The sequence below is a fragment of the Panthera onca genome, chromosome C1 (genome assembly GCF_046562875.1).
Source record: "Panthera onca isolate mPanOnc1 chromosome C1, mPanOnc1 haplotype 2, whole genome shotgun sequence".
NCBI classification, from domain to species: Eukaryota; Metazoa; Chordata; class Mammalia; order Carnivora; family Felidae; genus Panthera; species Panthera onca.
Window position 1 is genome coordinate 53,944,227 of NC_138346.1, and position 23,404 is coordinate 53,967,630.

The following is a 23,404-nucleotide window of genomic DNA, read 5'->3' on the forward strand; positions in this document are numbered from 1 at the left end:
AGGATGAGTTTTTGAGGTCCCTTACTGAGTGAAAGTCATTGATACCATATGGATAGAGTGATCTCAGTTTACTTTGCTGCATGATGGCACTAGGACAGTGAGAGTGAAGCTGCCCGTCTAGTTTTTATCTAAATATATTCTTTCCTGAGCCTTTGGAGAATTTGAATACCCACCTTATTATTGGTCATCCATGTTCAAAAACTTGTCTACTATATTTTATTGTTCACTGAGGTCTGTATCCTTTTGATATCTCCCTCATATTACCCACTCCATGACTACCAAGACTATACCCCCATTAAAATTTTGATTAAATTCCTCTGCAGTTTGGAGCTAATCACGTTATGTGATATCTGCAGCCAAAATTTCCTTCTCACTACTTACTTTCTAATATACTATATCTAAAACCAAAATGTCAGATTAAATTAACCTCCAAAAGCCAGGCTCATCTGCTATCACCTTAATGACACCCATTAAGAACAACGACTGCAATCATAATTGGTGAGCTGGGCATTCTGCATACTTTGTCAAATAAGGTTAAAACACTTAAAACTAGATACTATTTTTCACAATTTACAAATTTTAAAAAGTGAGTTTGAAGGGATTAAGTGATTTACCTGAGGTTGCAGTTGCCTATCTGGTTGACAATGAAACTGGGATTTGAATTCAATTTTGACTCCAATGCCCGTATTTTTTTCCAAAATCTCTGACTATTGCCTCATTGTAACTGTTTTTGGTCCATTGTATGTACATAAGTCTCATTTGACCCGTACAACAATACTATGAAGTAAGCAGACTGTGTATTATGTAGAAATAAAAGCTAACAGTATGAAAGCATTGGAAGAGATGCTATTTAGTCTCAAAGAAGACTGACTCTATTACCTCTGCACTCCGAAGGTCTCTTACCTAGTGTTTCTCAGAAGAATCATAACCGATGCCAGTAAATTCCTGCTGTAGCTGCTTTCTTGGAACATATCACACTCACAATAAGAAGCAACTCAGTTGCAAATCACTGCCTAGATTTCAGTGCACCTGGCTTTGTGACTAATTAACGTGTCTATTTGGAACCACTTTTCTTCCCTTCTGTTCACTGTGTCTCCGTGGATAGTGGTATATACTTAAGTTTCAAAGCAGCTTCTCTGCATCTACCTGGCTAGGTGACTGCTTTCTCTTTGTGTAAGTTGTATTACTGTTTGTTAAGACAGACCATCTCAAATACACCCTTCCTAGATCTAGCTAAAATCTAGCCAGCAGTTTCCTGGTAATAGTGATAAATGAAACTTGTTTTTATTTACTGTATTCATTTAACTCATGGTGCCCAAAGTGTGAGCAGAATGATCTGAGTTTCCCAGGTAGTATAGGTAAAAAATAACTAAGTGGACAAATTCTTCTCAGAAAAAAGAGCAAAAAGCAGGTATATACTATTTCCCATTAGTTCTTGATAATTTCAGAGAATAATACCTTGATTGTTTTAAAGATGTTAGCCTAAGAATGGATACTCACTCACTGTTTCCCATTAGTTCTTGATCATTTCAGAGAATAATACCTTGACTGTTTTAAAATGTTAGCTTCAGAATGGATACTCAGCTACAAAAATGATAGCTTAAGAATGGGCACTTATTATAGGTAGAAAATAGTTGATTTTTTTTACACTGTCTCAAATAACCAGATGTTTCTGATATTCTGAGGTTTTAAATGCCACTTCTATGGAGGAATAATTTCAAATGTTACAGTTTTTTAAGATAATTTTACTTCTAAATTGCCATTTGGAGATAAATTCTGGTTTCTTTTTTATACAGTTTATCATGTATGTCAGAGGCTAAATTGTCTTCTTAAAACACAATTTTCACGTCATTATCACACTCAAAAGCTACTAATGATTCCCCATCAACTCCAGTATAAAACACTTGAAGTCTGTTCCTTGTCTTTAAAGATTTCATAGTCTGACTCAAATTCATCTTTCCAACTGCCATTGTACATGATTCCTTATTGTTTCCTGACTATTCTGCTAATTAGCTTGAACATCCCTGCTCACTTTTCTAGTAGTTACTCTGTCTTCCACTAGTTGCAGAATGCCCTCCTTCCTCCTCCACTTTCCTCTACTTGCCCCAGTGTAAATTCTGTCAAGCTTTGAAGACCTCTTTTAAGTTCTATCTTCTCTGTGAAGCACTTCCTCACCATTCCAAACCACTTTTCCTTATCTGAATTTGTGACCTGCAAATGGTATTGCTCATTTGGTATGTAGCTCATTTAAGAATGTAATTTATATGGTCTTTTCTCCAAAAAAAAAAAAATTTTTTTTTAAATATTACAGAAGTAGGGACCGAGAAAAACGCAGAGAAAGAGAAAGAGATGCTGATCGTAAAAGGTCTCGGAAATCCCCGTCTCCTGGGAGAAGAAGCCCAGAACCGTCAGTAACCCAGAATTCCCCTGCTCAGGATGAACCTACTGCAAAGAAGAAGAAAGATGAACTGGATCCTCTTCTTACTCGTACTGGTGGAGCATATATTCCTCCTGCGAAGCTCAGGATGATGCAAGAGCAGATTACAGATAAAAACAGGCATGTTAATATCACTAAGTGTACAAAGCGAAGATACCCTTTCTGAAAAAAAATCAACTGTGGTCTAATTAACCTTGGCTATTGAGAGTTTACTTTTACCAGTCCAAAATGGTAGAGACCTCAAATTAGACTTCTCTTCTTTATTCCGTAAGCTCCCTTGGAGCTCTGCTTACTATTTGCCCTGACATTAGCTCAACATTTTATTTTTTTGCATGAGTAAATCAAAGAGTTTAAGGAAAGATCTTTTATTTTTACTATTTTCAAACTATTCCTTTTATAGTTGTATGCATGCCTATTAGTAGTATCCATTTTTCATAGATGGTCAAGAGCATTATTGATATTTTAGAGCTAAAATGGATCTTTCCAGTTATACCAAACCAAGAGTGGCAAACTTTTTCTGTGAAAGGCCAGGTAGTAAATATTTTAGGTTTTATGCGTTGTTCTGTCTGTTGCCGCTGCTTGACTCTGCTCTGGAATGCTGTGAATACAGCCATAGGTGATATGTAAACAAATGAATATGGCTTTGTTCTAGTTAAGCTTTATTTATAAAAATGGACTATAGGATGCATTTGGGTCATGGATGTAGTTTGCCAACTCCTATACTAATCTATGACATCAAGTTGACAGTTTTCTCTACCCATACTTTTCTTAGACCATACCATGTTAGACTATAATTTTTTGCTAAGGCAAACAGTCGAAATTCATATATGAACATACACCCTGAAAATACATATCTTCACTTCCCTTTTCAAAATAATTGAGACGAGAAGAACTATGTATGAAAATACAGCTAAGTTTTCAAGATGTTATTCTCTAGCAGAATGAGGTAATACAATCCAAGATTGAAATGATCACTCAGTTGCCAGTTAGGTAATAAAAAGATGGGATAGAGGGTAGCTACACTTTAAGAAAAACAGATTTCCAGGTGAGCCAGTAGTGTTCCCACATCTTTCATAGGTATTTTAATGGCAACTTGAAAGTACTTGAGAACCTTTTTATAAATGAAATCTAAAGTTACTTCATGAATTGGCTGGAAGTAGAAATGCCATTTATATCAAGTATAAATATTTGAGATAAAATTTGTAAAATTTATGATCTAGAAAGGGACATTAGATGACATTAAATTTAAAACTAATTAGTAAGTTTCTCTGTATGTGTCATATTCCAGTACTTGCTGGCAATGCCTGCAGTGTTATGTTGGGAAGGGATTTGGAAAGGGCTTCTGTGGTCAGTAGGAGCTTCATGAGCATGTAAGCATTTTGCTCTCTGCTCTCCGAGGCAGTAGTAGCAGCATTGGTGAGAAAGAGTCATGGTCCCCAATTCTGTCCAAAGCAATCCTAATTGTAAAAGACCAGAAACATTGTTATTAAGCCAAGTCTTACTTCCTTGTAAATAAAGTGAGTGGAGAAGAGTCCACAGTGTATGTAATTTTACACAGATTCCTGGAAGATAATTTTATATACATTTTAAGTCTGTTCATAGGCAGGGGACAAGGAACAAAGAGAAGTCTCTAAAAGAAGCCTACAGACTTTGCTTTTAGTAGATATTAAGTCAGGTGAATTGTATTCTTAATTAGGCTTCTTAATTAGGAAGTACAATTGTACTTGATTAGTTTTTTTCCAAGCTTTATATAGAGAGATTGGTTGTGTATCAACAATCTTATTAATTAGGCTAGTTTTTAAGCCATTGATCTTCTTTCTCAAATAATAGCATACTAAAGGGATGAGGTTGGGGGCCATTGGGAGTGTTCTGCCCACCTCAGATGCAGGCATTTAGGGGATACATGATCTATACGGAATTTAAAACAATATAATTAACTGCAGGTGAGTCCGCTTTTTGTCCTCAGTATCTTCTGAGGACAATGCCAGTGATGAAATAACTCTTCTGCACCAGGGCAGACTGCTCTCACCACCTCTGCCTTGGTAAGCCACTGCAGAACAGGGACTCGTAACCTACAGACCTTCTACCCATGGGTAGAATTTAGGCAATCTGTGAATGTAAGTGGAAAGAAAAAAATTGCATCTTTATTATTACTAATCTCTCACTAAAATTTGGCATTTCTTTATATTAGGAATGTAGGCAATAGATCATAGTATTAACAGACTATTTGTTGCAAATATCTCAAAATATTGTTTATGGCCATGCTAATTTGGAAATTAAAGAAGTGATTAGGCCCACCACCACCTTGTATTATTTAATGTGTTAAGCCCATAGAGGGGCTCCTGAATGTCTCAGTCGGTTAAGCTTCCGACTTCAGCTCAGGTCATGGTCTTGCGGTTCATGAGTTTGAGCCCGGCATCGGGCCCTGGGCTGACACCTCAGAGCCTGGTGCCTGCTTCAGATTCTTTCTCTCTGCCCCTCCCCTACTCGCCCTCTGTCTCTCTCCCTCTCCCAAAAATAAATATTTTTAAAAAACACACACACATAGAATATTGTATCAAACTTTTTTTCTTTTCATGCTTTGAAAACTATTTAAATATGATTGCTATCCTTTGTAGTCCTATATATTTATATATATTATTCCAAGAAGTCCATCAGCTTCACCAGACTGCCAGAGAAGTATAAGAAAAAAAAGATATGACTTTCTGCAGGTGAAATCATATTTCACAGAGAAATAAATGTAAAAACCATAAAATTTTAGAACTTTAAAAGAAAATAAACCCAATTAGGCTAAATTATTTGCCTGAGATCTAAGTTAAAAAACAGCCAATATAGCTGTGGGATTACTGCCTAAATGTAGAGATGTTCTTTAAAATACAACAGTCTTTCAGCCCTATGATTTCATGTGACCTTCCCTTTTCCTGTAAATTTTACCATTTCTTTATAGTTTAAAATATTTGTTTTCTTTTTCATGCTTTTATGAGAAAGGTCATAATAAAAATCTCCTTTTTATGGCTTATATTTGGATACTTCATATTATAATTTAAATTTTTTAAAACTGTCATTTTTAAATATTTTTTAAAGATAATTTAAAGTAAGTGAATGTTATAATGTAAAATAAATATGCATTGAATCTAATAAATGGATGTTATGATTTGTAATGTACATGGATATAAGAATAAAACATTATCCTTACATAATTTTATTATATTATTAAAGAGAAGTGATCTATAGATGAGCATCATATGTATAGAACATCAAATATGGTTTAGGATATAATCTATGTATTTGTAGTCATATAGTCATATATTTTACTGCACTTTGAAGTCATTTGTGAATATAATGTTAAAAACAAAGGAACACTAAGTATTTTTTAAGTTCTTATTATAACCTCTTGTTATTGTAATCATTGTGTAAGTTTTCATTTTATTAAAATCAATTCTTTTTAGCTTAGCATACCAGAGGATGAGTTGGGAGGCCCTAAAGAAGTCAATCAATGGTCTTATCAACAAAGTCAACATTTCTAATATAGGTATTATTATTCAAGAACTTCTTCAAGAAAATATAGTTAGAGGAAGGTAAGCATCAACTATTTTATTTATAGTATTTCATAGCAATTTTTCAAAGGAACATAATATCCACATGGACAGTAATCACTGATTCATTGTGCTGCTTTAATAGTAGTTGAGAATAATTATTTAAAATGCAGTTCTTGTAAAAATGTAAACTACTAACAAATAACTTGTGCTTCACTGTTAGAAATTGCATGGAGTTTTTGCTTTTTGAGAAGGTTTGATGTCACATACTGATTTTGGGGCAGATATTTGTTTACTGAATACTTCTAATTTAAACTCATGAGGAATAATGAATATTTTATTATATTTTTATTATATTTATATTATATTTATTTATTATTAAAATGTTATTATATAACGTTCATTTCTAATGAAAGCAAAGTGAGAATGGGAAAGAAATGAGAAAAATCAGTGGTAAATTTTAGAAAAGCAGAAGGGAGTGACAGTCATTTTCTCTGTGGTTTTAAATGGTCATGATTTTAAAAGGGTCAGGAAATAGAAATATTTCATATGCTATTTTTTATTTTAAAATCTGAGGGATGCTTTTCTATGTCATTTCACATGACCTTGATTTATCATCTCAAAAACATTGTGGGGAGGTCATATAAAGTAAGGTGTAGCATGTTGTGGGGATATAAAAAGTTGACCAAGAGGCACCCACTGTCCTTAAAAGGTAGGTAGAGCTCTCCCGTTTTAGTCAGAAAGCAGCAGAAGCTTTATGGGTTGCTTAAGATCTCACAGTTTTATAAGCTGGGTGTTCTTTTCTCATTTTCTACTCTGGTGATTCAGTTGTCAAAGTTAAACCTAATAACTGTTAAGATATTGTTTTCCTGCCTTTTGGCAATCCGGTAATTATTTGTCATTACATTGCTAAAAATAACTCTTCAGTTAGCTCACTTTGCATTTCTCCCCTTATCAAATGCATATACAACCATGCTTACTTCAGAATGAATTAGAAGTGGAATGTTATATTTTCCTGTCATTGTTTTTAGCATTATTATTCTTGCAATGCTTTAACTATGTCTGTCTCGTAGCAGTATTCCAAATCTTCATTTTACTAACATAGGCTTAAAGATGGAAACCATCCAAATTTGTCTTTAATCACAGAATTAATTTTATATAAATGATGGGCTCATAGTGGAAATTCAACTTCTAATTTTAGTTTTTGATGCAGATCTTTTTTTCCTTCACTTTTTTGAAGATGTAAAACATATTAGTATAAAATGCTTTAAAAACTCAAATTCATGATTAGATCGAAGAGACATAAGTAAGGAAAAGAGGAATTTAGAGAAAAAAAATTTTTGAAGAAAATAATTGTAGACAAAGCTGTTTTAAAAACACAGATTCGAAGTTTTGTTTTTCAAAAGTTTTTGTTTATCAGTAAGACTAGATAAGGTGAGGAAGATTTAGTCCAGTTTTAGCTATTGTGTTTATTTACAGATGAGTCATATTGCTGGATTTTAAATGTTTTTTTTTCTTTTAATTAATTTGGTGATTATTGACTCTTTTTTTTCTTTTTTAAACAGAGGCCTGCTGTCCAGATCTGTTTTGCAAGCACAGAGTGCTTCTCCGATCTTCACCCATGTTTATGCAGCATTAGTGGCAATTATCAACTCAAAATTTCCACAAATCGGAGAATTAATCCTCAAGAGGTTAATTCTTAATTTTCGAAAAGGCTATCGAAGAAATGATAAGGTATATATTATGGGCTTGTAAATTGCCTGCCACATAGGGACAGACTAATCTATTATCAACAGTGGTAAGCAATATTGATTGCTACATAGGAATTCCTTGCATTCCTTTCATGAGAACATTTTTTTGTTTTATTAAATATCCCTGGCGACTAATGATGAGCCACAGACACAATGGCTATAACTGCAGAATTGTAATTATTTAGCCAGAAACGGCACTATTTCACATGTAATAGTTTTTATCTTATAACTTTCTGTACTATAAAAATTACGTTTGTGTGCTACATATTTTAAGTAGTGTGTAAGTGAGCTGGAGATTCAGTAGTTAACTGAAAATTGGTTTTAGTTTATAGATTAACTTTGTCTCTGTTCACTTTTCAGCAACTTTGTCTTACTGCTTCAAAATTTGTGGCACATCTTATTAACCAAAACGTGGTAAGTAATTTTTAATACTTGATCCCGTTCAGTGGCATTAGACCACATGCTTGATGCCACTTCATTGATACATCTCTATTTTTGTTTCTCCTTGTAGTCTTTCAGAAAAGTATCTTGGATGATATTTTAGTTTTAAAACTATAATAAACGTGTTTAACATTCTTGAATAAAAAGAGGAACACAGAACAGTATTTTATCACATTGATAATACTATATGTGGTTATTCAACTATAAATTATTCCTTCAAAGAATGTAATTTACTCATACTTATAAGACAATAAAGTTGATATTTCTTCTACTCTTTTCTCCTGTACCTGTTGTTTTGAGAACCTCATGCTGATATTCTATTCTATAAGAAATTCTTTTCTCTGCAAAGTCATATATTCTTAGAATCAGTTTATAAAATACAAATTTTAAGTAATTCTAAGTAATTTTAATCTGTTTTAAATGTAAATAGTTTTGTCTTTTTATTGTTCAGGTTTTATGATTATTTTGTATTCATCCATTGATCTATTTGAGAGGGGTTTTTTTTAATTTAATTTCTGTTTAAACTTGAAAATAATAAAGTTGCTCTTATTAGCACTCAAAAGGTTTCTTTCTACATATAAGATGAAGAATTTTGAAGTCACACTTAATCTTATTTATCTACCATTAATATTTTAATTCTTTCCTACATGAAATTCTTTCCAGTGTTCACTCTTAGAAATCTATTAGATTTTAACCTAATAAGTTAAATTACTACAATGCTAACCTGCTTCTTAAGACAATGGAGACTTAATTTCACGTGCCTATAACAGAACAGATAGTAAGTTTTAGTTTTGAATGTATATTAACTACACTCATTTTGAAGATATTTTTGGCATTGCTACAAAACAGTTAAAATGTTAAATATTTTAGATCTTCTCAATTTTGGTACAAGGCAATATTTTCTAATCACTGATATAAGACTGTTAAGACGTGTTTTTGATATTGTGCTCAATGGAAAGAATATTTTCCTAAGAGTTAGACTGTTTCCCTCCCCATCTCAAAGAAGGATTCAACCTTAGAAAGGCATATAGAGAGTGTCTTAAAAGTGCCTCCCGGTACATTTTCTTTTCACAGCAAAGCTTCTCAGGAGAATTTTATTCCCACCCTTCCTGGCATTATTTAGAAGTACTAAGTTTCAAACGTGACCAGTGTAAATAACTTGATTTAGTTAAAAAAAAAAAAAAAAAAAAATAGAGGGAAGTATTTCAAAAGTGTCCTTGAGTACCAGAAACAGTTATTTTTGGATAAAATCATTCATATAATTTATGAACTATTTGCTAAATAACAGAGTGGCTAATAGAATGACCTGGGAAATGGCTGTAAAGACTTGTGGTTGTGAAGAAGTGTATTAGAAAAAATATAGTATTACTATTCTTCACATAGTGATTGTAAAAAATTAGTACATAATTTTTAACTTATATTTGGAAGTTAATTATGGCATTTCCTATAAACATATTGTTTGATACATGTAGTGTGTAAGAAGAATTATTTCTTCTGGAGATAAATCAAATAGTTGTATTCAGTATAATTTAGATTTTTGGAACAATCATCTGGAAATTTTTAACAGATGCATAATGAAAGTAAAAAAAATTGTATCCCATATTTGGAGTATTTCTATATGCATTATAAAACTTTGCTCATCAAATGTATAATATTATTACTGCAAAAACAAGATTTGCTAATTTTTTAAATTACTATTAATAGTAGGTTAATGTATTTAAAAATATTTTCTCTATTCCATATGTCTTCATTCTGTTTAAGGCACATGAAGTTTTATGCCTAGAGATGCTCACTTTGCTCCTGGAAAGACCAACTGACGATAGTGTTGAAGTAGCTATTGGTTTTCTCAAGGAATGTGGCCTTAAATTAACACAGGTGTCACCAAGAGGAATCAATGGCAAGTATATGCTCTCAGTTTGATATCGAGCTTTGGCTTGAGTATTATATTTTTTGCTTATTTTCCTGTTTTTTCCTTTGATTTTAACTTTAGCTATATTTGAGCGCCTCCGAAATATTCTCCATGAGTCTGAAATTGATAAAAGAGTTCAGTATATGATTGAAGTGATGTTTGCTGTACGGAAGGATGGATTTAAGGACCACCCTGTTATCCTAGAAGGACTTGATTTAGTAGAAGAAGATGATCAGTTCACTCATATGCTTCCTCTGGAGGATGACTATAATCCAGAAGATGTTCTTAGTGAGTCAGGGGTTGGGGGAGATTTGGGACATGGGACACCAACAAATGTAAGTATAGAAAATAAACAGTATTTTTTAATTTCTTTTTTTAAAGATGTTTTCAAGATGGATCCTAATTTCATGGAGAATGAAGAGAAGTACAAAGCTATTAAGAAAGGTAGGTAGAATTTTATAGTCTATTTTGGATTAGTAGAAGCAATTCATGTAGCTCTATAATACTAATAGAAAGGTTTAGATCACTGACCTGATGAAATCTCTGCTCTTATGAAGCCATTTTCTTCACTTTTTTCCCCATGCATTAGTATTCTGCCTAGTGCTTGTTGGTGGTATTACTTCATTCTAAATTATGTACCTCTTTGTCCCTCTCCTCTTTCCCTGTGTTTAAATTATACAGCCCTTAAGTCTTATTCCTCTTAAGAAATATCCATATATTACTAATGGCCTTTATTTTATTTACTACCACTTAAGAATTACTGGTGGTTTTCATTTTAACTTCACTGCCACCTAAGAATTAGTACTTAAGTTTACCCCTGATTTAATGATCAACTAAATGCTATTCTTTTATTATAAAGTGCTGTACTTTATTATTTCTTGAGAGCAGATTGATATCCTGATAAAATCAATCAATTCCAGACAGGGTATCAATGGTCAATAAATTGGTTATTATTATCATTTGTATGTTGCCAATGTATTGTAAACACTAACTTTGGACAGACTTTGGTTTGTATTTTGTCTGCCTTTACAAGCTAAGTGACCTAGAACAAGTTACAAAACTTGTTTGATGTAAATGTTACTTGTTTAAGGATAAATAAAGTGTAGAGCCAGTATTTAGGCAATGTTTTTTTTTCACATTTGTATCATTTTTCTTCTAAAGCTAATATTCAGAATTACCTATATAATTATATTATAATTACAATTTTATGAGTTCCATTTCCCTCAAGCTGTGATTTTGTGTGAGAAGTACTTACTGTTCTGAAATCTCTCAGGAAGCAAGCAGGCAGCCTAGAGCTCTGTCACTGCCTGCATCTCCTATTTTAGTCATTTGGAAGTAGAATGAAATAGCAAGTAAAGTGTAAGCAGCTTCACATTTCTATACATTATTCTACAAATCTGGTTCAATAAATAGATTTCTCTTCTTAGGTACCAGGTTCCTAGGGGCATTTCACTGCAACGGCCAGATTCCTTTTGCTATTATAATTTAATTTCTAAACATGGAGAATTCCTTGGACCCATTTTGCCTTCTTTTCTTATGAACTTCCTTTTCTACAGTATCCCTCAAAGATGCTAAATGGATTTATGGAATTTTTACCATACCTGTTGTTTTTGTTGTTGTTGTTTGTTTTTTTTAACTTGGGAACTCTCCATCCGTTTCCTTACGATATCAGCAGTTGGGCAGTGCCAGGAAAGTGGTACTTTCTTTAATTGTAGCACTTTCTTAAACTCTTTGAACTCAAAATCCCTTTCTACTCTTAATGACTACTTTATGAGACAAAAGAAATTTAAGAAAAATGGCATGTTTCATATATTTTGTACAATTTAATATCTGACTTAATAGGAAATGGATTTTCATATTGTTTGTGTTCAGTCTATTGCAATAGGTTGTTTGGATGTATAGGAAAAAAATTTCGCCTCACAGATAATATGTGGTTGGAAAAGAGAGAAGCATTTTAATAGCCTTTTCAGATAATGTGTATATTCTTCCTTAAGAGTATGCCTGTACTTAAAAGCTAATAGTTTTGGGTGTTTTTTTTTTTTTTTTAATGTTTATTTATTTTGAGAGAGAGAATGCAAGATGGGGAGGAGCAGAGAGAGAAGGAGAAATAGGAGAGAATTCCAAGCAGGCTCCATGCTGTGGGCACAGAACCCAAAGTGGGGCTCAGTCACATGAACCATAAGATCATGACCTGACCCGAAATCAAGAATCGGACACTTAATTGACTAAGTTACCCAGGTGCCCCCAAAAGCTGATAGTTTCTTAAAGATTAATTGAAATGTGAAACCTGAAACAGTATTCATGAATTTTCATACTCTATTACATTAAAATCCCCTGGCATATCACTTTGAATGGATCTTTTACCCATGCATGATTTCGTAACATGCTCCACTGATCATTTGGGAAATAGCAGTTCACGCAGTTATGCATATCTTCCAAGTGTTAACATGTTAACATTATCAAAATTAAATTAGCACAGTATCAAGAAATCACATTTATTAATATTGCCACCTGTCTTACCAGAGAAGTCTGAGTATTGGGAAACTGTCAAGCTCACAAGAATGGATACGAGTTTTCTAAAACTCTAATTTTCTCTTGAGAATTCTGATTTTATCATGGGGGTAAATATTTTTAATTGTTTTCCTTGAAGTGACAGTCTCACTTTGTTTATATTTGAGAAAATGTCTGACAAAATGCCTAACAACTAACATCAGCCATTCTGTCAAGTAAAAATGAAAAATGTAGCAAATTCCTGTGGCAGGTCAAGCAGTCACATATGTGCTTTTCTCTAAGATAACCATCACCATTGTGCATCTGTCTTTAACAGAAGGGCCGTACATGAACTTCATGTTTTGTTGTTCATGCCTATGTATGCCTACACATAAGGACTGAGATTTAATGAAATGAAATGCCCTTCCTCTTCAAGGGCATTCTTAAGTCAGACTGGCTTTTTAAAACCTCCTGCAAGAGCATGGCAGTAAAGAACACAGTGACTGGTGCAGTCTGGTGCCTTGATTTGTGCTCAGGTTGCAGTGGTTTCAACCCCCATTGCTTTTGGGCCACTGTAGATGTCAGCACAGTGAAAAGGCAGATAATGTCTTTGTATTGTTATGAAAACAATTTTGACCTCGCAGACCACCTGACAGGCCTCACTGACCCCCGAGGGACTCACAGAGCATACTTTGAAACCACTGCTTCATTCAGTTAATGAAATCCAATTGTCATTGCCTAAGTGATTTCAGTAAGTAGATTCTAAAGTGGAGAGATGAGGAGAGGATGATGTAAACGACTAGACAATTCATTTGACCTTCATTCGTTCATAAAATGTTCTAGAACTGGCATAAAAAAAAATGGCCACAGCAGGAAGTGGGCACAGCTTTAGTAATTAGCACCTTAGAGTGACCCAGGTGCACTTGTGTTTTAGGTCTTACAGCATTTGGGAAAACAGCAGGAGTGCCTGTCTTCCTACTATTGAATGCTAAATAGTTTCCTCTCTTAAAAGTCTGTCTAAGCCACATTATATAATGGGAAACTAGACACATTAGATTATTACTTGAAGTCACATTTGTTAGAAGTATTCTTGGGATTTGTGTATCAGCTAAGGATTGAATGACACCTCTTCATTTTAATAAAATGATTTATTTTTTAAGATAGGAAGTTTTCTGCTAACATTAAATGTTATATGTAGCTCCTGATTTATAGTGCTCAGTTAAATATGAGAAAGTAGAATTTTCCTAAAAATAAGTTCACCCCAAAACTTTATATTAAAATCTCTGATTGTAATAGAAATGCAGAAGTGAAGTATTAGCCAGGTTTGTAAAATCTTTTATCTGATTAATAGAGGACACCATTGGGCAAAATACAATTTTAGTTTTTGTCATTTGTTAACTGTTAATATGGTGACTGGACCCACGTAGTGTCTGATTTACATCACTGTTTTCATCTCCTTCTGAAGGTGAGTTGTATTTTAAGAAGCAATTTTGCAGTGAAGCGCTTATCTTACTAGTTTTTTTTAAGGCTTTTAAACTTGTTTCTGTTTACATATGGAAAGTCTTTAGATTAATTGTAATGTTCTATTTAAGTATACATAAGAATAAAAATCTCATCACTGTTTATTTAAACACTAAATTATGCAATTATTTTTTCTTCGTTCTTAATCTTTCACAAAACATTCTTACCCTAAATTCTTTTTTTCCTAGATCTAGCATTAGCGTTTTATAGTAGATGATCTCTTTTTTGATGCTGAACTATTATTTTGACTCCAGTGTACCTGTTTCCATTCATAATTTATTTTTCCAGTGGTCTTGCTCTTTTGGAAAACCTTCATCTACTATTTCTTTGTTCTTTTCATCCCTTCCTTATTTTATGACCATTTTCTAGCTGGCAGAAGAATGATACATACGGCTCTCTGACCACCTAGGCAATAACATAGGCCGGGGTGATCATCTTTGTTGGGTGGTAAACTGGAACAACACTATGGATTTCGGCCAACTGAGAATTATCTTCTCAGAATGAGATTCATGTGTATCACTTGCTCACTGATACTTTCCTATACTTTGTTCTGGTAGAAATTCTTGATGAAGGAGATAGTGACTCAAACACAGACCAAGATGCTGGAAGTAGTGAAGAGGAAGAGGAAGAAGAGGAGGAAGAGGGAGAAGAAGATGAAGAAGGTAAAAGTGTAGCTCGTTCAAATAATACTGTAAAATATTCTGAAATTAAATTAATTTTAATGTAATCCTCTAAAATAAATTAGGATTGTTCATTAAATTTATTATTTATGTATTATATTATTTAATTTATTAAACTGACATTATCCTTTAAAATTAATTAATAAATTAATTCTAATGTAATCTTCTAAAATAAAATCTGTGGAGGCCTGGGAATTGCTACTGGCATCCGGTAGCTGGAGGCGAGGGATGCTGTTAAACATACTACAAGTCACAAGACTGCCCCCCAGGACAGATTATTATCTAGCCAGTAAAGTCAGTATTACTAAGGTTGAAAACTCTGCTCTAAAAGTATTAAACAAGGAAATCATTTTTTTAATATCAGCATAATTTTAATTTGACATTTTATGCATGTGACTATAAACTGTGAAAAAGATGCATTCATGTTGAGTGCATGTGATTTCTGCAACCCTGGCATGAATGTGATACATGAAAGTGATGAGGTATTTTCTATTCATTTTGGCAAAATAGAGTGGGGAGGCCAGAAGCTGTGTTTGCACAGAGCAGGCATGATCTTCTTTAGCTTTGATTGCTTTATTTCACAGAAAAGTAAGCTCAGAACTTTAGTTTGGTTAAGTCTCAGTTAAACATCAGAACGTACATACACTGGTCATTATTTACTTATATTACATACTTGAAAATATTAAAAGTATATCTTTTCCTCCTAAGACACAATGCATTTTAGTTCTGTCTTGAAGTGTAATTAGTTTTCTGCAACATATTTTATAAAAGTAAATTCAATTTTTCCAGTGTCTTTCTTATTTAAAATGTTTCCTAACTACCTGTGTACTACATTTACTTTAGAATTTTTGTTTCATGTGAAAATACTGTTCAAATAAAAACTATTAAATATTTCTAAGAGAAGTTTCCATGAATTAGATAAGAGAAAATTTTGATAAATACACATATTTAAAATGGACCCATCCAGTCTGTCATGATAATCCAGTGTTCTCTGAAACTGAATTTCTACCTGTAAATTACAGTTCTTCCAAATTGTCATGTTTATAACTCTAGAAATAATATCTTAGCAAACAATACCATGAGCGCTGCCTTTTATAGTGTCTAAATGAGCAAGTGGCGCAGAAACAAAAATAATATTTCTGGCTTGATTCTGGACTTCTTTGAACTGACACAGTTATTAAAATACTCTAAGATATGACAAGAGACTAGAAATGGTTACTTTGAACTGCGCAGAAAAGAGTAGTATTATTATTAAACTAGATTCTAAATACTTATGAAAAATTATTATGTAGAGATACATGTACATTTCTTCACATTTATTTTTGTAGTTTTGTAATTGGTTATGTTTAATTTCTTTCAGGACAAAAAGTGACTATTCATGACAAAACAGAAATCAATCTAGTCTCATTTCGTCGTACAATTTATCTTGCTATTCAGTCAAGGTAAGATACTGTAGCTCTGTTGATCCTTGCTTTTCACAGGAGATGGAAAAGAAAATGAAATTTTTAGTATCTGATAACAGAAAACTAGACCATTTCAGGGATTCTCAAACTACCTGCCCAACTTCATAGATCCCTACTGTTGGTTCTTTGATTCAAAGGAAAATTATCTTTTCTTATTTGGAAGGTCTATTCATGTTACATAATTAAACAGAGTTCTTTTAACTGTCATTCCTCATAGTTAAATATAACTAATAAAAACCTGAAAACAACTCTATATTATAGAGCTGGCACAGTATATAATTGTGTAGTAGAAATTTAGCATTTTTTTAATTTGGTTTCTAATTCTGATTCTAAGCAGAGAAACACTGTTATGATAACTTTTGGATACTGATTTGCCGTGCGGATGGAAATGAATATAAATGGAAATAGGAATTAGGAGGTTTTGAGGACCCTTTGAAGTAATGTTAAGTAAGAACTACTATGATGTCATACGCATATCCTATTCCCTTTGAAGGCTGAGTTTGGTTTTGAAGAGAAATAAATGAAATATGAAATGCTTAGTACATCTGTTGTTTTTTATGCGAATCAACCTATTGATTTAATGGGCACAGTGTTTACATTTTACACTGGAGGATGAATGTTTTCTCAGTTTTGTTTTCTTACTAGGTTTTGTATATTTCCATTTCATGTGATGTAATAGCAGAAATGATTCATACGTAGGAGTCATCCTGTTTTTATTCTGTCTGAAAACTTTTTGGCTTAGATTCATCTTCAGAAAGAAAAGTTAAAAAGCAAAACATTGGCTAGAAATATTTTTGGTTTATCCTTACCTATTTCTTTGCCTCTCAAATGAAAGAAAAACTATTAAATATTTTTTCATACAAACTTAAAATGGAAAATGAGTTTTTGTTACAGATAAAAATTCTTAGAGTTTGACCTTTCATTTATCCTTTTTTACAAATTCAACAGTAATCACTTGTAAACAGTAGATTCACTGCTTTAATATTGCTGTTAACATTAATTTTGAAAGAGTTACAGTGGAGCTCTTTGAATAAGTATTTAAATAAAACTGTTTTTTTAGCTTACCAAACCTTGATAATCCTTGAATCACATGAAATATTTGAACAAGAAAGCATTAGGTCACAGTCACAATTACAGAGTGGTAAGAACTCTAGTAACAGCAATACTCTATTATATGTTAGTATTTTTTAAGAGTTTTGAGCCCCCAAATGCCAAGTAAAAATAATTTATTTATAACAAAATTTGCTGTACTTAATTAAAAGCTCATACAAATTTTAGGAAAGAACCACACAGACTTCAGCAGAAAGGTGTTTAAAGGACATGGTTGAGGGATTCATGTAATGGGATCCTGAAACATAAAGTTATCAAATAAATACCACTCTAGAACAATAAATGCTATTGTTGGTCAGTAAAACAGCAAAGTGATTTACTTTGGTTTTTTTCCCAAAGCAACAGTACTCAGTACTAATGATTTTAGTGAGATACATATAAACATCGGTGGGAATTTAAAGGGATACACTGTCTGCGGAAAGCCTTTTGGTAACATGAATCAAGGGCTTAGTGTCCATGCCGTTAGACAATCCTTTTTCATTATATTTCTTAAAGAAATACATACTGACAGAAATTACAGAGAGAATTGTTCAATATGGAAAAAAAAGAGACCATCTTGTCCAATACAAATAACAAAATGTCCAGTTTATGCCACCATTGAAAATCAGGCTAGGGGGGAATTATTACTGATTTGGGCAAGTGGTCTGACTTAATGTTCAGTGGGGAAAAAACTGTATAGACTGTATAGTACTGTACCAGTAGTATTTTCTTCACTGTTTCAATACGTAGGCAGATTCTAGAAGTAGTATATAACGTCTCAACAGTGGTTGTCTTGAGAGGAAATTGGATTATAGACTTTTTGTGTCTACTTTTTCCAGTTTTTTTTAGTCTTACATTGATAGTAAACCAATCTATACGAAATACAATATAAATCAAGAATGGAATATAACTCATCAAGTCAGATGGCAGTGAGGGCATCATACAGTTTGCTTTCGGAAATCTTGTAAACAAAACTAAGGTCGGACAGCTGAACTGTGTAGTGATTTTATTGTTTTTATTTCTTTCCTTTTAGACTTGTTGACTGATCTCACCAGCACTCTTTTTATCATCTTGTTACTATCCTGGTTCCTAAATGACCCTCTCTCATTGACACAAAACATAAAACAACACCGTTGGTTTTATTATTGAAAAGTAGACATTCCTGTTTATTCTTGCTTTCAAATGATGTTCCACTCTGATTTTGCATTTTTGAAGCTGTAGCATCAGGAGGTGGGACTGTCGTTGCCCATCAGAGTTTCTTAGGTTGGAAACATCAACAAAACCATTTGTAAACACAGCTTGAAAACTAGTATCATGTAAAATCTTTTTTTCTGTACCCTTCCCTCAATACTTATTTGTGTTAAACCTGAAATTCATTTGACTTAGCAACCTAAGATAACTGAAATATCAAACTTAGTTCATTTAATATTCACGTTTAGTGTAACTTCAAAACAATCTTGATATGGGGAGTCACCAAATACTTTTAAAATAAAGCAAGAAGGAAAAGAGACTATCATACAGTTAATTTTCTCCCTGGTACTTACTAGATAAAAGGACAGTTGTAAAATATTTTCCTTGACTACTTATTTTTCAGAAATTTCATGGGTTTATTCCTGCATACTAATGCTCTTTCTTGAGGAAAATTAAAACTAGAAAAGAAAACACTGTGTCTTTCAAAATACTTTTTGGTAATACTGCTATATTCTTGAAGTTTATCAACTGTAGTTTAATATTTTAATCTTAGTGCTAGATATTTAATATTTCCCATTGCAAAAGCTCTTTTTGATATATTTCTTTTCTCTTTATAGTTTTTTTCTTAATCCCATTACATTGTACCATCCACAGTTATTACTCTGTTGTGCTTATGAAGCTCAATAAGTATCAGAAACTAAGGAATACAAAGGAACTATAAAACTAAATTCATAATCATTCCCATTATTTTATCCTGATGTTATCAAAAGAATAAAGGTTGAACATTCTGCAAAAAGTACAAATATATTAGCATTATTCCTAAATTGAATTCACACTGAATTTGATAATTCTCTTAAGCATATTAGAATTATTTTTACTGCAACTTATATGGCATAAAAGCAGTTTTTTTCCTTGTAAGTGATTTTGGTTATTTACTATTTTTATACTTAGTTTTTGAAAATGTAACACAAAAGCACTGTGTTTGAGTATGAATCAAGATAACTTGTAAATGTGGTGATTAAGCCCTAGATGTCATGATGGGCTCTGGAGCGTCTTTATCTCTTCCTGACTTGGGTCAGAGATAAGTGCAAGTAGTTAGCAGTGTAATAAAATTTGTCCACTTTGTATCTATATGTTTGCCTGTTCTGGGCATTTTATATAAATGGAATCATACTGTATGTGGTCTTTTATATCTGACTTTTTCCACTTAGCATAATTCAGAGTTCATCCATGTTGTAGTATGTCTCAATACTTCATTCTTTGTAGAATTAAGAGCTATGTCTTTTGTTTATACACAATAGAGTACTGTGAAGTTACTGTAAAAAACTTGTTTAAAACAATTATTAAAGTAAGATCCTTTTTTATAAAACATAGTTCAACTATGCTGCAAGTTTTTAACCTATTGTGTCTGTTTTATCTCTACAGCTTAGATTTTGAAGAATGTGCTCACAAATTGCTGAAAATGGAGTTTCCTGAAAGCCAAACAGTAAGTTGATGTTTTTTTCTTCTATTAGGAAATAATATAGTTTATAAAAATGTTTAAAGGAGTTCATAGGTTTTATGAATTGAAATAACTCAGTTTTGGATATTCTGTTTTTAATGTAGTTATTCTAAAATTTTAAAGTAACTTGAAACTTAGTCCTAGGGTGTTTCATAAGTGTTACTCATTGCAATGAATTAAATGGGCTCCTTAAATGGGATGTGGGGGAAAAAGGAAGAAGTCTGTCAGAACCACTACACATTACATGAGTTTCTGAGTGGTTGCCTGTAAATCAAATAGGTGGCCTAAATACAATAAGAAATTTGTTCCTTAGTGAATTGCTTAGCCCATCTACTTAATGTGCTCAAGCATTCTTTTGTGGTAGAAATTATAAAGGTCACCATACATGTTATTACATTACTTTAATTGTATATGGAAGAATCTGTGTCATTTTTTTTCATTCATTAATTCAGCAGTCTATGTTTACCATATACTACATGTCAGACACTCTACAAGGTGTCAGGGATTCAGTGGTCCATAAAGTACATATTAGCCCCCTCTTAATCCATGGGACTCATAGTCTTATAACTCCCTATACTTCACTGTTCAAAGTATCATGGAACCCTAATGCCAAAGATAGTAAAGACTGGATTGAGTAGATTATCTTGGTTTTTTTTGCTAGTTGCATTCTTGTGTATGTTGCTCCCTGCCCATCTGCATTTTAAATCCTTGGAACCTGAGCCAAGGCTTTTAGGGTTTTGTTCTTCACATCTTGCTTTACATGTGGTAGACCCAGCAGAGATTCCAGAGTGAATATATCAACTGTAGGCAGTTTCGTTTCTAGTTCTAAAAGATCTTGTCTATCTGAGCTGTTACCATTAGGTGTGAGTGCTTTGTCTTAAGGCTTTAAATATGATCTGTTATGGGGATTGGCAGACTGTAGCCCAGGCCCACTGCCCATTTTTGTAAATAAAATTTTAGTGGAATACATCCATGCCCATTGGTTGGTGGATCGTGTATAGTTGTTTTCACCCTATAGCAGCAGAATTCACTAGTTGCAACAGAGACCGTATGGCCTCTAAAGCCTAAAATATTTACTATTTGGCCTATGATAGAAAAAGTTTACCAACCTTTGTTCTAGATTATAGATTTCTTCTTGAAATGCCATGGTACGTAATTTTGAGATGAAATAATTTTTTCAAATTTAAAAAGTTCTTTTTTCCCTCTTAAAGTTTATTTTTTGGTATATTAATAACAGTATACCTATTTGTACCCTGGGTGTACCTGATGTGTCACCATTGAAAGGAAATTTAGGGAATTAACCTTTAAAATTATAATTGAAACTGAAATTACTATATGATCTTGTCACATTATTTGAGGAGTATAATTAAGTCTTTATACGTTTTATTAATACTAATTCAGAGGATAGTTGTTCTAGAACTAACCTCAACATATTTTGATAGCATTTGGAAGAATGTCTTAGTACATCTATTTTCATGCACTCTGAAGACGCTCCTGAAATTGCTATAATATTTAATTAAAATGTTAAAATATTTAATTATTCTAAGCCACAGGGAATAACTCTTATAATTGCATTTAGTCTAGGGAAGAAAGTAATTTGTTTTGCAAGTAGCACTGGCTTTATTAGCAATGCTATCAGTATATTACTATGTTATATTGTTTAAAACCTGATTAACTGTTATGTTATTGTAAAATACAATGTTGGTAGAAAGAGTTGAAAATGCATTTTAATATCAAATTAACATAATATGGCAGAACTCAGTGGCTACTGTCTAGTACAGTAGCCACTAGTCACATACGGATTTTGAGTACTTGAAAATGTGACTAGTGTGACCGAAGAATGGAAATTTTATGTAATGTTAAGTAATGTAACTAATTAGCTACATATAGCTAGGGGCTACCATGCTAGTTGAAAATATAAAGGTAAAATTAAATAGAAGTAAAAATGAACTGAATGGGTATATGTTATATTTTGTAGGCTGGCTTTCCATTTATAGAAAGCAGATATGTTACAGTTACTATATTTGGAAAAAATAATTTTTAACTTTTTGATAAATGTCTTGTAGAAAAAGATACTTAATCACTACTACAGCAGTGGTCAGAGAATGAATATATGCCTATTTTCATTTTGTCTCCAGTGATGTGTCCATGTTGTCTGAGTTTCATCATCAGTGAAATTGATACAGTTTGAATATTTAGATATTTCATTTGAGTATTTTAAAATTATAAATCATTTGTGATGATGGTATTTCCTGTCCTGGATTTACTCTTGCATTTATTAGTTCAAGAGAATTTTTTTTTCCCCCAAATAATTTTTTTTAACGTTTATTCATTTTTTGAGAGCTAGAGAGAGAAAGAGTGCTAGTGAGGGAGGGACAGAGAGAGAGGGAGACACAGAATCTGAAGCAGGCTTCAGGCTCTGAGCTGTCAGCACAGAGCCCAATGCAAATCCCGAACCCACGAACCAAGAGATCATGACCTGAGCCAAAGTTGGACGCTTAACTGTCTGAGCCACCCAGGCACCCATAGTTCGACAGAATTTGTATACAGGAATTTTCAAAGCACAAAAATAGCTGATTGGCAATATATTATTCCAGCAGTTATGGAATGATTTGATCTATTTGTATAGATTTATCAATAGATCTATATGTATAACATTTATTTTGAGGCTAGCAAATCCAACCACAGAGGTGTTTTTTTTTTTTATTCTTTTAAATACATTTCTTGTTGGGGCGCCTGGGTGACTCAGCCCGTTAAGCGTCCGACTTCGGCTCAGGTCATGATCTCACAGCTTGCAAGTTCGAGCCCCGCGTCGGGCTCTGTGCTGACGGCTCAGAGCCTGGAGCCTGCTTCAGATTCTGTGTCTCCCTCTCTCGTTGCCCCTCCTCTGCTCACACTCTGTCTCTCCCTCTCTCTCAAAAAAATAAACATAAAAAAAAATTAAATACATTTTTTCTTTATTAACCAGAATGTCATTTAAGTTAATGTTGTAGCTGTACTTATTTATGCCTAAATAAAGACTCATCTTCTACCTTTTCCATACTAATTAAATATATTCTTAAGAATTGAGTTTAAAGGTATGTAACTAAACTGTCAGGTGGTATATTGATGATCTATATTTTAAAAAATTTTGTGTAGAATCTTTTTAGAATATAATCTATTCAATCTTTTCTTGGTGTATCTTTTTCATATAGTAGATTTTATTGAGGTGGTTCATACTTAATTTGAATTGAGAATTTTATAATCTAATTAGCATAGATGACCTTGGAAACTGTCAGCCAGACTGAAGGCTTTGAAAAACTATAGGCCTGACATAGATTGAATTTTTTATTTTGTCTTAATAACTTAAGTTCACAAAGCTTAGGAAATTTTGTGTGTTTAAAATCTTATTTAAA

The 23,404-nt window shown here is 32.8% G+C and overlaps 1 protein-coding gene across 3 annotated transcripts in view; it reads left to right on the top strand.

The window, feature by feature from the left end:
- CWC22 (CWC22 spliceosome associated protein) overlaps positions 1 to 23,404 on the top strand; it is a 55,794-nt gene that overhangs the window by 22,617 nt on the left and 9,773 nt on the right. For all 3 annotated transcript variants that reach the window (XM_060622020.2, XM_060622018.2, XM_078451128.1), the window contains 10 exons: positions 2,312 to 2,557; positions 5,887 to 6,015; positions 7,539 to 7,707; positions 8,085 to 8,138; positions 9,927 to 10,062; positions 10,156 to 10,362; positions 10,456 to 10,518; positions 14,643 to 14,747; positions 16,126 to 16,207; positions 19,934 to 19,994. In XM_060622020.2, the coding sequence (XP_060478003.1) occupies positions 2,312 to 2,557; positions 5,887 to 6,015; positions 7,539 to 7,707; positions 8,085 to 8,138; positions 9,927 to 10,062; positions 10,156 to 10,362; positions 10,456 to 10,518; positions 14,643 to 14,747; positions 16,126 to 16,207; positions 19,934 to 19,994 (1,252 nt within the window). The remainder of the gene's footprint in view (positions 1 to 2,311; positions 2,558 to 5,886; positions 6,016 to 7,538; positions 7,708 to 8,084; positions 8,139 to 9,926; positions 10,063 to 10,155; positions 10,363 to 10,455; positions 10,519 to 14,642; positions 14,748 to 16,125; positions 16,208 to 19,933; positions 19,995 to 23,404) is intronic.